This window comes from Spermophilus citellus, assembly GCF_964194105.1.
Source record: "Spermophilus citellus genome assembly, chromosome: 8".
Classification (NCBI taxonomy): Eukaryota; Metazoa; Chordata; class Mammalia; order Rodentia; family Sciuridae; genus Spermophilus; species Spermophilus citellus.
This window is the reverse complement of record NC_138189.1, coordinates 102,898,130-102,910,675: the sequence shown is the minus strand read 5'-3', so window position 1 is coordinate 102,910,675 and position 12,546 is coordinate 102,898,130. Positions and strand designations below refer to the sequence as shown.

At 34.0% G+C, this 12,546-nt stretch overlaps 1 protein-coding gene across 1 annotated transcript in view; it reads right to left on the bottom strand.

Annotated features, from left to right (window-relative positions):
• Nucleotides 1–7,485: 7,485 nt before the first annotated feature.
• The window catches only part of TACR3 (tachykinin receptor 3), a gene marked incomplete at its 3' end in the record, with an annotated part of 80,264 nt that continues 75,203 nt past the window's right edge, over nt 7,486–12,546 (bottom strand). Inside the window, exons 4-5 of the mRNA XM_081304822.1 lie at nt 9,981–10,177; nt 7,486–7,798 (exon numbers count right to left, since the gene is read on the bottom strand). Coding sequence (XP_081160948.1) covers nt 7,486–7,798; nt 9,981–10,177 — 510 coding nt within the window. The remainder of the gene's footprint in view (nt 7,799–9,980; nt 10,178–12,546) is intronic.

Below are 12,546 nucleotides of genomic sequence, written 5' to 3'. Positions count from 1 at the left end.
GTTTTTCTTCTGTTCTCTTTTCTAGAAACACTTAGTTACACCCAGAAATAATGTTTATCCAAGCATTTGGGAACCCTGTGATCCCATCAAACTTACACATATATACAATGAACTCTCACAGTTGTTTAAGAACAGGCTATTTAATTTCTATTTCTAACTTGTGAATCTTTCAGTTTTCCTTGTTACTGATTTCTAGCTTCACTCCATTTTTGCAAGATAGGATATATGGTACTATTTCAGTATTTTTAAATTTTTAGACTTGTTTTATTGAATAAAATATCATCTATCCTGGAGAATATTCTGTGTACATGTATAATAATATATATCCTGATGTTCTGAGTGGAGGGTTCTGTATATGTGTGTTAGCTATAGTTGTTCATAATATTGTTCGAATTCCCTGTTTTATTATAGATTATCTGTCTAGATATTCTCTTGATTTTTGAAAGTGGTATCACCAAAATCACCAAATGTTATTGTTTAGATGTGAGGTATCCTCCAAAAGCTCATGTGTGAGATAATGCAAGAAAATTTAGAGGTGAAATGATTGGGTCGAGTGAGAGCCTTAACACAATCAATGAATTACTCCCCTGATGGGATTAACTGAGTGGTAACTGAAGGCAGGTAGCATGTAGCTGGAGGAGATGGTCACTGGGGGCTACCTTTGGAGTATATATTTTGTATCTGGCAAGTGGTTTCTATCTCTGCTTTTGATCATCATGTGAGCCACTTCCACCACATTCTTTCACCATGATGTTCTGTCTCTTCTTGAATGCCAAGGAATGGAGCCTTAACTGGGTAGTAACTGTAGGCAGGTAGAGTGTGGCTGAAAGAGGTGGGTCATTGGGACATGTCTTTGGGGTTTATATTGTGTCCTTATTCTGTACAGGCTCTTTCTGTTTTCTGATTGTCATGTCCTCTGATGTTGAGGGCCACAGCTGAGTCAGGATGACACATGGCATTTTTGCCAGAATGGAGTGGTTGAGAGATGATGCCAGCAAGCCATTGAGATGATGATGGTTATGTTAAGCTGTGTATTCAATTGTATATTAGACCCCTGACTTCCCCTCTACCTGCTACTTTGGAGTTCTCCCGGGGATTCATGGGGAGTTCCGGTTGGTTGGGGAAGTGCCGGAGGAGGGATTTCCGGAGGAGGGATTTCTGGTTGTTGTATGGTATGTCCCGGGAGAAGGCCACGTGCGTGGTGTTCGTGGGAGTGCGGAGAATAAAGGAGTTCCTGTTTTGAACCTACAAGGCTGTGTGGTGGCTCGGTTATTTTGTGCCCAGCCAGACTGCGGCACTCTGAAACTGTGAGCCCTGAGTACACTTTTCCTTCTATATTTTATTCTTGTTGGGCACAGCAGTAAAAAAAGCTGACGAAAACACTAATGATTACAATTATTCATCTATTTTTATTCACTTTCATTTCATTTATTTTGGGGCTCTGTAGTTAGTTGCATGTATATAATTGTTTTGTCTTCTTGATGACTTGAGCCTTTAATCAATATATATCCTTCTTTGTGTCTTGTAATAATTTTGGAATAAAAACCTATTTTATCCATTGTTAGTATGGGTACCACAGTTCTTTTTGATTACTTTTTACATGAAATATATTTTTTTTATCCTAAGGACACTCTTTTCTAATTTTTCTCCCTAACTTTTAATACCTTTCATAAAATTTGGATAGATTTCAACCATTATTTATTCAAATATTTTTTATGTCCTCTTTCCAGTTATTTGAATTTCCATATGAGACTCGCAATTTGTATGTTAGTCTGGTTGATAATGTTCCATGTATTCCTTTCATTCTATCCACTTTTCTTCATTCTTTCTTTTCTACTCCTCAGTCTAGACAATTTCATGTACACTATCACCAAATTCTCTCTTTCTCCTGTCTACTGAAATACTGTTGAAATTCTCTAGAGAACCTTTCATTTTACTTGTTCTTTATAGCTCTAGAACTTCCATTTAGTTGGTTTTGAGAAATTCCATTTCCTTATTGATATTATCATTTTTATACCAATTTGCTGGCTCATTTTGGTTCTTTGCCCATGGTTTCCTTTAAGTCTTTTAACATATTAAAATAATTATTTAAAAAATATCTGCCTAATAAGTTGAATAGAGCAGAAGAACACTAAATATGTTTTAAAAGTGTGGAGGATTTCTTAATGCTCTGAGTGTGTGATAAGCTAATAAAAATGTCTTGCTTCTCTGTCCCCTGTTATAAGGAATTGGTAGAGGATGCTTGGCTTGCATTGAAAGTTGGACTGAGAGAGTAGGTCAGGGGAGATGTTCTTGTGACTGCTAGAATCATAGGCAGTGAGGGTCATTGTTGCTACCTGAACTGAAAATGTTCCTGGGCACTGTTGCTCAGAGCACCAGGCAGGAGACATTAAGATTTAAGTCGGGCTGGGGATGTGGCTCAAGCGGTAGCGCGCTTGCCTGGCATGCGTGCGGCCCGGGTTCAATCCTCAGCACCACATACCAACAAAGATGTTGTGTCCGCCGAGAACTAAGAAAAACTAATAAATATTAAAATTCTCTCTCTCTCTGTCCCCCTCTCTCTCTCACTCTCTCTTTAAAAAAAAAAAAAAAAGATTTAAGTCAGTGGAGCTTCCAAGTAAACTTTGAAAAAAAAACTTTCTGCTTTTTCTCCCTTATCTATCAGCCTCTACTGGTTAACATTCTTATTTCTGAACCTGCATATAACTGTACCTACCTGCATCTCTCTAAAGAAGTGAATTTAGTTTTACATGTTGAAAGGCACTCCTTCTGTTGATTGTCCATGTCCAACCCTTCACCTATATAGCTTTCCATATTCAGGGACCAGAGACAGATAGCAAATTCCCAGAACACATGTATACAAACCATGAGTTCTCATTGGAACTCTGAAAACAGCCCAGGGTCAAGTGATAAAAGTTCTTAAGTCTACCCATAGCTCCTCAAAGAGCTTTGGATGGAGGTAGAATGGTACAGGCAAAAAAGGGGTTCGTCTAATATTTTTCTACATGCTCCCAATAATAATGATGATGTTTTAAACATTTTTCTTCCTGGTTGGCTGTGTCCTTTTTATATATTAACTCACTTAACCCTCACATTAGCTTTCTGAGGAAATTATTATTTTTCTTTTTATTACAGGTACATTAAGTGAGGCTCAGAGCAGAGAATCAAACACTCAAAGTCCCCCAGATATCCATTAGGGGCTCAAATTTAAACTGGAGTCTGTTGCTGGGAATAGGCTGGATGCCATAGTTGTAAAATGCTCTATACTCGGCTACGTATGCTTTGGGTTCTATTCCTGTTTCTTTGCTCCTATTCCCTCTACAGAATAATTTTTCTGTACCTTGATAACTTTGCTCCCTTTACTGATTTGTTTGAATCCAGGAAACTTACAAAAAAATGGACATTTTTATGATGAAAAGACAGGGAGGTAGCACACGTTGTTTTGTGTGATAGTTGGGTGACTATGTTTACAAAAGATGAGACCCTCCATTACATATGTTTTAATAACCAACAGGAAAATTGTTATTTTTAATTTTTCATATCATTTTTAATATATTCAAAGAAAAATACTGAAATTAAATCTATTACATAATACCATATATGCATAGGACATCAATTGATTAAACATACTCAGTATGATTACCACACTTGAAAATACTACGTTCACTAGCTGCAACTTTTATATACATTTATTTCTTGTATGCATATATTTTCCACTATATATATATTAAATCACACAATTAATGACCTTGTATAGCTCGAGTGGACATTATTCTCCATTCCTGTTTGGCTTGAAGGAAAATTATTACAATCTTATTATTCTACTAGGCCAGTGTCATGCTTGATTTCCTGAACTTTTGGCACCTTGTCAAAGACAAATGGAACTCAAATTGTTACTGTTAGATGTTTAGCTGCAAATTTATATTTGATGGAGTAATTTATCAAACACTAATCAAAGGTTTTCCAAGTAAATTCTGTATTAACGAAAATGAAATCAAATTTTGAGCTGGCCTTCATTGATTTTTCACATTTATCTTGTTTCCAAATCTTGATACTTGACACTATGCTTCTTGGTATTTCATATGTGTTATAAGATTGGAGGTACTTTGAAGTCAGATGTCTGTTTATAAGAGATTTTCAGGAACTGGAATAGAATATGAATTTGGCTGCTAGATCAGAAATGTCACTATTATGAGGTTGGGAGGTAGAATAGTGGAATAAAGCAACAGCACACTGAACCACCAAAAAATCCCAAAAGATAAATAAATAAAAAATGATGTTAGATCAGATTATACAAGAACCATACTGCATTTCCCTTGCAGATAATTTCAAACACTTTGTTCAGATGCAAAATAATAAAAAACATAATATTTTCATTTTCTTTTTTTCTTTTAAAAAGAGAATATTTAAAATGATGCATGAAATTTCATATTTCTCTCAAAATATTTTAGATTTTTCTGATGTTGAGCAAAATCTTAGATAAAATGTCATGTTTTTTTTTTATCTGCTCAGTATTCTGAGTCAGTGTTTTCTTGCAAACAATGAAGATTCATGCTGAAATTTAATATCAGCATACAGTGAATCTTAGAGGCAAATTCTTCTAAAACCTGGAAAATATGAAACTCTGATTTAAAGTGATTTTTTTATTTATTTAGAGTGATTACTGTTGAAACTGATTTCCATATGTACTATTCTATAATCCTTAGTGTCAATTTAGACAAAAGATTGAAACTCTTCCTCTTTCATTCATTTACTTCATTATTATTATTGATTACATTTTTTAACTTAAACTCTGCCTTGTATATCTTGGTTTAAGAGTCATGAATACTGAATGAATGATGTCAATTTTCCTCAAAAGTATTAAAAAATACCTTCAGGCCTCAAGTATTTCTATTACACTAGAAGGGATGATGTTCAGTGAAGGAACAGCAAATCTACTCAAGGAAAAAAAAAATTCAAACAAACAAACAAAACTGACCAGGACAATAATTTTACTCATAAATGTCTTAGCAAATTCCACTGAATTTTCCTAACAGGTGTGAAGGCCAGGAGTTAGATTTTTCAAGTGTATTTTGGTGGTGGCTGTTGATATGAAATTTGAAGGCCAAACTTCATATTTGTATTCTATAGCTAAATATTTCCCATGTGTCCTGTACTTTAATTATGCCAGGCCCATATCATTCATATATTTAAGAAGAAAGTTACACCTGAATTTACATACTAGACTTTTTTTGACATTTTTACATTTGATAAGCATTAACATTTTTAAATATGAACATTAAAAAGGCATTATATTCAAACAATTAGATACTAAATAATGAAATTTGATTAAAACATGCACACAAGCTTCCTGGACTTTACTGATTTATTTATGACAACCCTCTAATTACCATTTACTATTTCAAAATTAATTTTTAATTTAATTTTTAAAGTTGTTATATTTATTGTACAATAATATATGCCTGAACACTCATGTATGCATTTTATATGCTTCCTTTTGTTTATTGGTATCATTAAAAGAAATTCAACTCGAACACATCTGGTTAAGTTATTTAGACTTTTAACATGTTGAAACAATTGGGTTTTTCTGATTTTGGCCCCCAAATAGGGGGGAGGATTGAAAGATTAATATGATAGCAATCTACCATGATTTGCCATTGAATAATTACTTTTATCCTGTTCTTCAAAAAGATATTGGTTCTAATATTGTAAAATGTTACAGGTAATTATTTGGATAATTTTAAAATGTAATGATATTTTAAAGAAGTTTTAAACTACACATCCACATTCTCAGAAAGTTTGTGATTTTATTGGACAGGATTGACAGTATTCCCAATTTAAGGAAAGATGATTTATAAGGACTGAGGTCTGGAAGATAAATTCTTTACTCAGGTGTTCATTGTTTTGTTATGGGTCTCAGAAATGTGCCTACATATCCATCTATTTGTTTATCTATCTATTTATCTATCATCTGTCAATCAATTTTCTGGTAATAAAAGGGCTTTATTTCTTTCCAGAGAAAGTTGGGGTTAGCTAAACAAGGAAGAGGTCTTTGTGTGAAAGGGTGATTGTTATTCTCTTGCTCACCTGACATTAATTAGCTCATATGTATCCAAACTATTCTAAAGCTTTTTTTCTAGCACTTGACTTACCTCTCTACATCTTTTTTGATTTACTTGTAGGTATAGTAGTATTTTCAGTTACGTTTTCCTCTTTAACACCTACAACTTTTTTTCCCCATAAGGACTGGCACTCGAAACATTCTGATGTATTCCACTAGTCCTTGCTTCTTTTTAAATTAGGGGAGTAGAAAAGTACACAGTACTATTGATAAAGTTAATTCTAAAACTTTAAAACTTAATTCTAAAACATCTGCCTTTGAAGCTAGCAGATGTTCCTGTCTCTTCATACCTATGAATGACTTTTTGTAGTTCTTGTCTAATAATTGGTAGCTAATTATAGAGGCAAATGGGATTCTCCTCTTCTGCATTAGAAGGCATCTTTAGTATTATATAATCTACCTAATTTTTAAAAATCTGTGAAAAATAAAACAGAAGAATCTAGGAATTCTCTTTGTCCTTTTAAGGTTCTAAAGTTGACTATATCATAGATTAGCATTTAAAATATATAGTCAAAATTAGGTGATTATTTTTTTCTTTTGAAGTCACTTTCTCAGAAAAAATAATTCAGAGAATGATATGTCTATCTGCCTAATGACTTGATGTGATTTTATTTTCTGTTAAGTGGCTTTCAGGAAATCTTTAAACCTTTAACAGCTTTCATGCCACAAAATGAATTTTCTTGAAAAAGGTTTTTTATTACTTCCTACTTTCTGAGGTTAATTTTCCATCACTCTCATGGGAAAAGGAGCCATTGAACTTTTCCATTCTATAGCTGTAGATGAAAAGTTTCATTTTATGTAGAGTTTGTTTTTCCTTACTCAGAATATATTTTAAAGCTTCTTTAATCTTTTGGGAAAACTGTATGTCATTTTAGTATCACAAATGTATACTGTAGATGTCAATGAGAGAAACTCGACAATTGTCAAGGTTTTTAAAAATATTTCTTAGGTTGTAGATGGACACAATACTTTTATTTTATTTATTTATGTGGTGCTGAGTATTGAACCCAGTGCTTCACTCATGCAAGGCAAGCACTGTAGCACTGAGCCATACAACCCCAGCCCTCAAGTATTTTTTTAGATATATATTTTGCTGCATATAATAATTTAGAGTTTTTAAAGAATGTATTTACATCCACTTCATTTATTTATTTTTTTGCAGGGGGGCAGGGGATGGTTTAATATCTTAGTAGGGTCTTTGTTATATTTACATGCTATCTTTCTTGACTTAAACATAGCTGCCTAAGCAAAGTTGCCCTCCTGCTTCCAGAGAGTATGCAATACAATATTGATAGGCAGGAGAATGGGGACCCACGCTGGCACCATGATGGCCTCACACAAATCTTTCACCTCAGGAAATGGCCTTATGAATACTCCTCCACAGAGGTGTAGGGTGAGCTTATGAAACTGGAGGTGGTGGAGGCCGACTTGGAATCCCCATGGGAGCAGCCACTGAAGCTGGGGTCTCGGGGTGTGGCTCTTTTCTTCCGAGTGGACTTGGTGTTGTCAGTGTCACTGGGGTCGAACACCACTGTCACCGACTCCATCCTGGTCACGGTGTACAGGCTGCTCTGCCGAGTTGGGTGAAACCTGGTGGTTTTGAGCTCCAGCTCATCATAGCTGGAGACCTGGATGAAAGGACACCAGCGGAATGCTCTCTTGAAGCCAGCTCGAAATCTGAGGAGAAGAGGGCCACAGAAAGAAAAAGTTATGTTTTCAAATGGACATTTTCCCCAGCTGCCATAGGAAACCTTACTGAAGGCAGTTAAGCCTGATTTTCTACCCCAATTCAGAATCTGTGCCATGGTATTAGTATTAGTCTTCTCAGTTCTTGTTGGAATAGAATCTTAATTTCTCATCACTGAGAAGGAAGTCATCAGATAGAAAAGGAAAAGCACCAGGTTATTAATATGCCAAAGAAACTAGTTTTCTGCACTAATTTTATACATTTACATAAGTATAATTGAATTAATATGGCTGGTTATAACACTTCAGATGGAATACTGTGTTTAAAAATAGCTTCTCCACAAATAATTCCCATTTATAAATTATAACATCATTTAATGGTAGAATTAATTGTTAATCTTAATGGTTTTTAACCTAATTATATGTGAAAGAGTGAAATCCTTGTTTTGGTAGATGATTAAATGAAGTTTAAAAGCAAAGTATTGCTTGTGGGGTAGCTTAAATTAAGTGACTTATGCAATTAGTGAAAAAAGAGTAAGAGTTAATTAAGTATTTAACAAACTTAAGGCACAGTGTGGTGGAGCCCCAACTGGGAAGAGAGCTTAGGATTTGGCTTATGCAGCTATTTTTATTAAGACCCATTTCTATCAGTGCATAAAACATCCTGGACATTGTCAACTTTGTGAAATTTAGGCATACCACTCTATTTGTGGAACATAGAAACAAGTTTTTTTTTTTTTTTAATCTGGAAACCACATTTTACTTTTTTTGTAGTCTTTTTTTTGGCTAAAGTAATTTTATTGCAGTTGAAATTCATTTTGTTCACATAAGTAGATGTATAAATTATGTCTCATTTTCATTTTTCATTAGAAAGTGATAGTTTCTTAGTGAAAAATAGAAAAAAAATCCTGTCTAAGTAAATTTCAATGAGAAGTTACTGTTATCTGGCCATAGGTGACCAACACTGATATGATAATAAGTATGTTATTTATGCATTTGACCACTAAAAGACCTATAATCTCAAATTTTTTTCTATATTTTAATAATTATGCTAAAAATTTCACATACTTTATCTCATTTAATCCCACAACCACCTTTGAAGTTGATATTATGTTCTATGTTGCAAGTGGGGAAAATCAGGCTCAGAGAACATTTCATGCTTACATAGCTGGAAAATACTAGGTGTGGATTTGAACCTAGATTATTTTAACTTTAGTATCTGTGATCTTAACTTCCCTACAGAGAAGACAAGGGTAGACCCAAATCAATTAACTCATTTTTTCTTCTTGAGATAACAATGGCTGAAAAACCTAATCATATCTGTTGTTTTGCCAGGCAAAGTCAAAGTCAGGCTCCTTTTTTCTAGTCTTAAATTTGAATATAAGTGTGCTGATTTTTTTTGTGTGTGTATCAGGTGCTTGACCACCGAAGAATATCCCTAGACATTTTATTTTGAGAGTCTTCCTAAGTTGCTGAGGCTGGTATTGTACTTGTAATCCTCTTGCTTCAGCCTCCTGAGCCACTGGGATTACATGTATGTACCACCACTCCTGGCTAAGTGTCCTGATATTTTAAAAGCTTTATGAACATTTTTCCCTTGCTCCCTGACTTCTTTACAATCCATCTCAGTGGAAGCTGCATCCTCTAGAAATTACCCCTCATTGTTTCATGGGAAGGAGGACTAGGAGACTAGGATTCTCCTTGTCTTTCCTGTTTGTTATATCACTCTCACAGCAACATCTGTTTTAAAGTCAATTTATGAGACATCTTTTCTAACACAGCCCATTCACCTAAGTCATCAACTCTCCATCTTATAGACATTATCTGTGCACCTTTATTTCCTTGAAGATTCAAACACAGTTCACCACTTTTAATCATTTCTTTTTCCTTGGCAGGTAAAATTCTGAAGAGTTTGGAGAGAGAAGTGGCCCACATACAAAAAATGCCCAATTATAACCTCTTCAAACACTGTTTTGAGCATGTAATTTTTAAATGTGACATTTTGTGAAGTAGGGTGAACTCCTTAAAAAACAATCTCTGTGCTCCTCTCAGCAGATCTTTACATTCTCCTGTCTTTCTGTATTTTAAATTAGCACCAAGAAACGGGCACAATATGTACTTCCAGCAAAGGCAGGGGTGATAAAAAGCTTGATTGGGTGGGTTCATTTTTTACCTCTTATTCAGACAGCAGTAGATGATTGGGTTGTACATGGTTGAGCTCATTGCCAGCCAAAAGCTGGCCAGGTAGACCTGCTGGATGTATTTCCATCTATTTAATTGTTGATAGATCGCAGTGAGAATGAAGTAAATATGATAGGGTAGCCAGCAGATGGCAAATGTCACCACAACGATGATCATCATTTTTACAACCTGGAAAGAAACAAAGAAATCATTTTTAACAAATTTTAAAAAATTAGGCATAATAGTTCTAATACCTTACTGCAAATACCAGTATAATTAAATACATTAAATACACAGTATGCCTAAGGAATTGTCAATATATTAAAAATGGTGAATATACCATAGAAATTCATGCATGTATACACACATATATGTAAAGATATACTATAAAGCATAAAAATGCACATATATAAATATATATGTATATAAATATGTGTATATATGTGTGTATGTATACACACATATATATGTATGTGTGTATATACATACACACATATATACAATATACACACATATATACAACACGCACACACACATATACATATATACAAGTATTGGAAAGAGATAGCTAGTCAGCTAAGGTAAATCTCAAGAAACACAAAGTAGTTTGGGTTAACTTTCTGTTTCTACCTACCCAAATGAATGAAAAGCACTAATGCAAACATAAACAAATATATTTTAATTGACCTGAAGAAAGTGTTTCCAGAATCCTACAGAGCCTAGGGAGAGAGAAACAGGAGCTAGATATGGCTGTGCTAGACTGTCAAATGGAGAGATTCTTTCAGATAAACTGACTAAGTTACTCTGGAGGCACATTGGGCTGCAAGGGTTAAGCTGGTTCTCATTATTATAGTCTGTCCAACGGCTTAAGGATATTCGGATTATTTTAATACCATGTTTGCTTTGAAACCTTCTGAATATTAATTTGGTTTCTCATATTAGGTTTCCCTGAATAGTGATTATGAATACTCACAAGAATCTAAGGAAACTTCACTAACTTTAAAATCCACAAATAGGCAAATGGCTTTTATAACTGATATTTATCCATTGGCTCTTATGAGTTTAATAAGCATAGGCCATTTCCTTTTATTTCAAAGTTTTGAACCATAATATCCTGGAAAGCTCTGGCCTACGTAGAGTGTAACTTTCATTTCTTCTGTACTTGGTCATGAATTCCTGAAAGGCAGAGAGAACCCTGCACTAGTATGGTCACCGGCATATTGCTGGTCATAAAGAGATGAAGAATGTTTGAATGATGAATGGCAATGTACAGTTTGTAACAGGAGGTTGAATAAGCGGATGCTTCATGAGTCTCTAAATCAAATAATTTTTTTTCTATATTTCTGTATGTACAAGAAAGGTAGACTCAAAGTCACTCAAAGCAATATATCTTTATGCGTAAAACAGAATTAAATTTTGATGCACAAGGCCCTGGGTTCAATCCCCAGCACCACAAAAATAAATAAATAAATAAACAAACAAAACAAGTAAATTAATTAATTAATATTTCTGAATTATATCATTTAATATTTCTCACTGTTAATCAGTCTCCTAAATTTGTTCTTTATGGGAATTTGGAAGTCATAAAATATTGGAATAAAATATATTCAACAAAACACTTTTAAGGCTTATCACAGTCAGATTAACACAAATCAGAAAAAAATTCTGATATATGGCCTAAGAGACATCTTAAGACAAGGGAACTGCATTATTCATGAGCTGGACTTGTCATTTGACTGAAAGTCGTGAATTTGGATGAAAGTTGGCAAGGTCAAGAATCATGAGAGACATTGTTCTAAAATAGACACAGCATGAAATGGATCAGTGTGGAAGGCAAAGTTTCCCTTGAGGTCTGAACACTACGATTCAGGTGACTAGTACTGAGCAGATGAAAAATTGGGCATCAGAGCAGAAAATTCGGGTCAATAGCTCACAGAATGTCATCACTGACCACACCATGCAGTTATTTGATTTTCTCAGTGTTCTTCAAATTACATTTTTTCCTGAAGAACTATATTCAGATTTTTGAACTTTTACTCATATATCTTATTCGTATATTTGTGGAATCAAAGTTAGTTCCATATTTTATCTAAGTTATGCGATATAGTACATATTAACATTTTACTATCTTATAGTTGCACAATATGAAACTGAGACAAAGACTAAAAGATTTGACAGTTGCAATTCGTGGAACTAAGGGTCTTTAAAACTCAGACTATTAAATCTTCTATTATTCCTTCTTAAAGTTGACAACACGTTTAATACCAGTTGGGTGTAGAAAATAATTTTGGGAAATATAATAGAGGATTCATTCCTTACCCAGAAGTTTGCAATATAATGAAAAAAAGTAAAATCATTATAAAAATGCATAGAAATGTGGTGAGTACAAACATTTGTCAATAAAATTGAAAATACTATTTACAAGAATGTACATGTTTATTACAATGAAAAATGGCTGAATGCATACCTGCTAACTACAGGGTTGGGGAGATTAGACTGAATGAGATGGTTCTATTGACATTTTCATTGTTAACTGTGGAAGCAGTTATTTCTTGAAC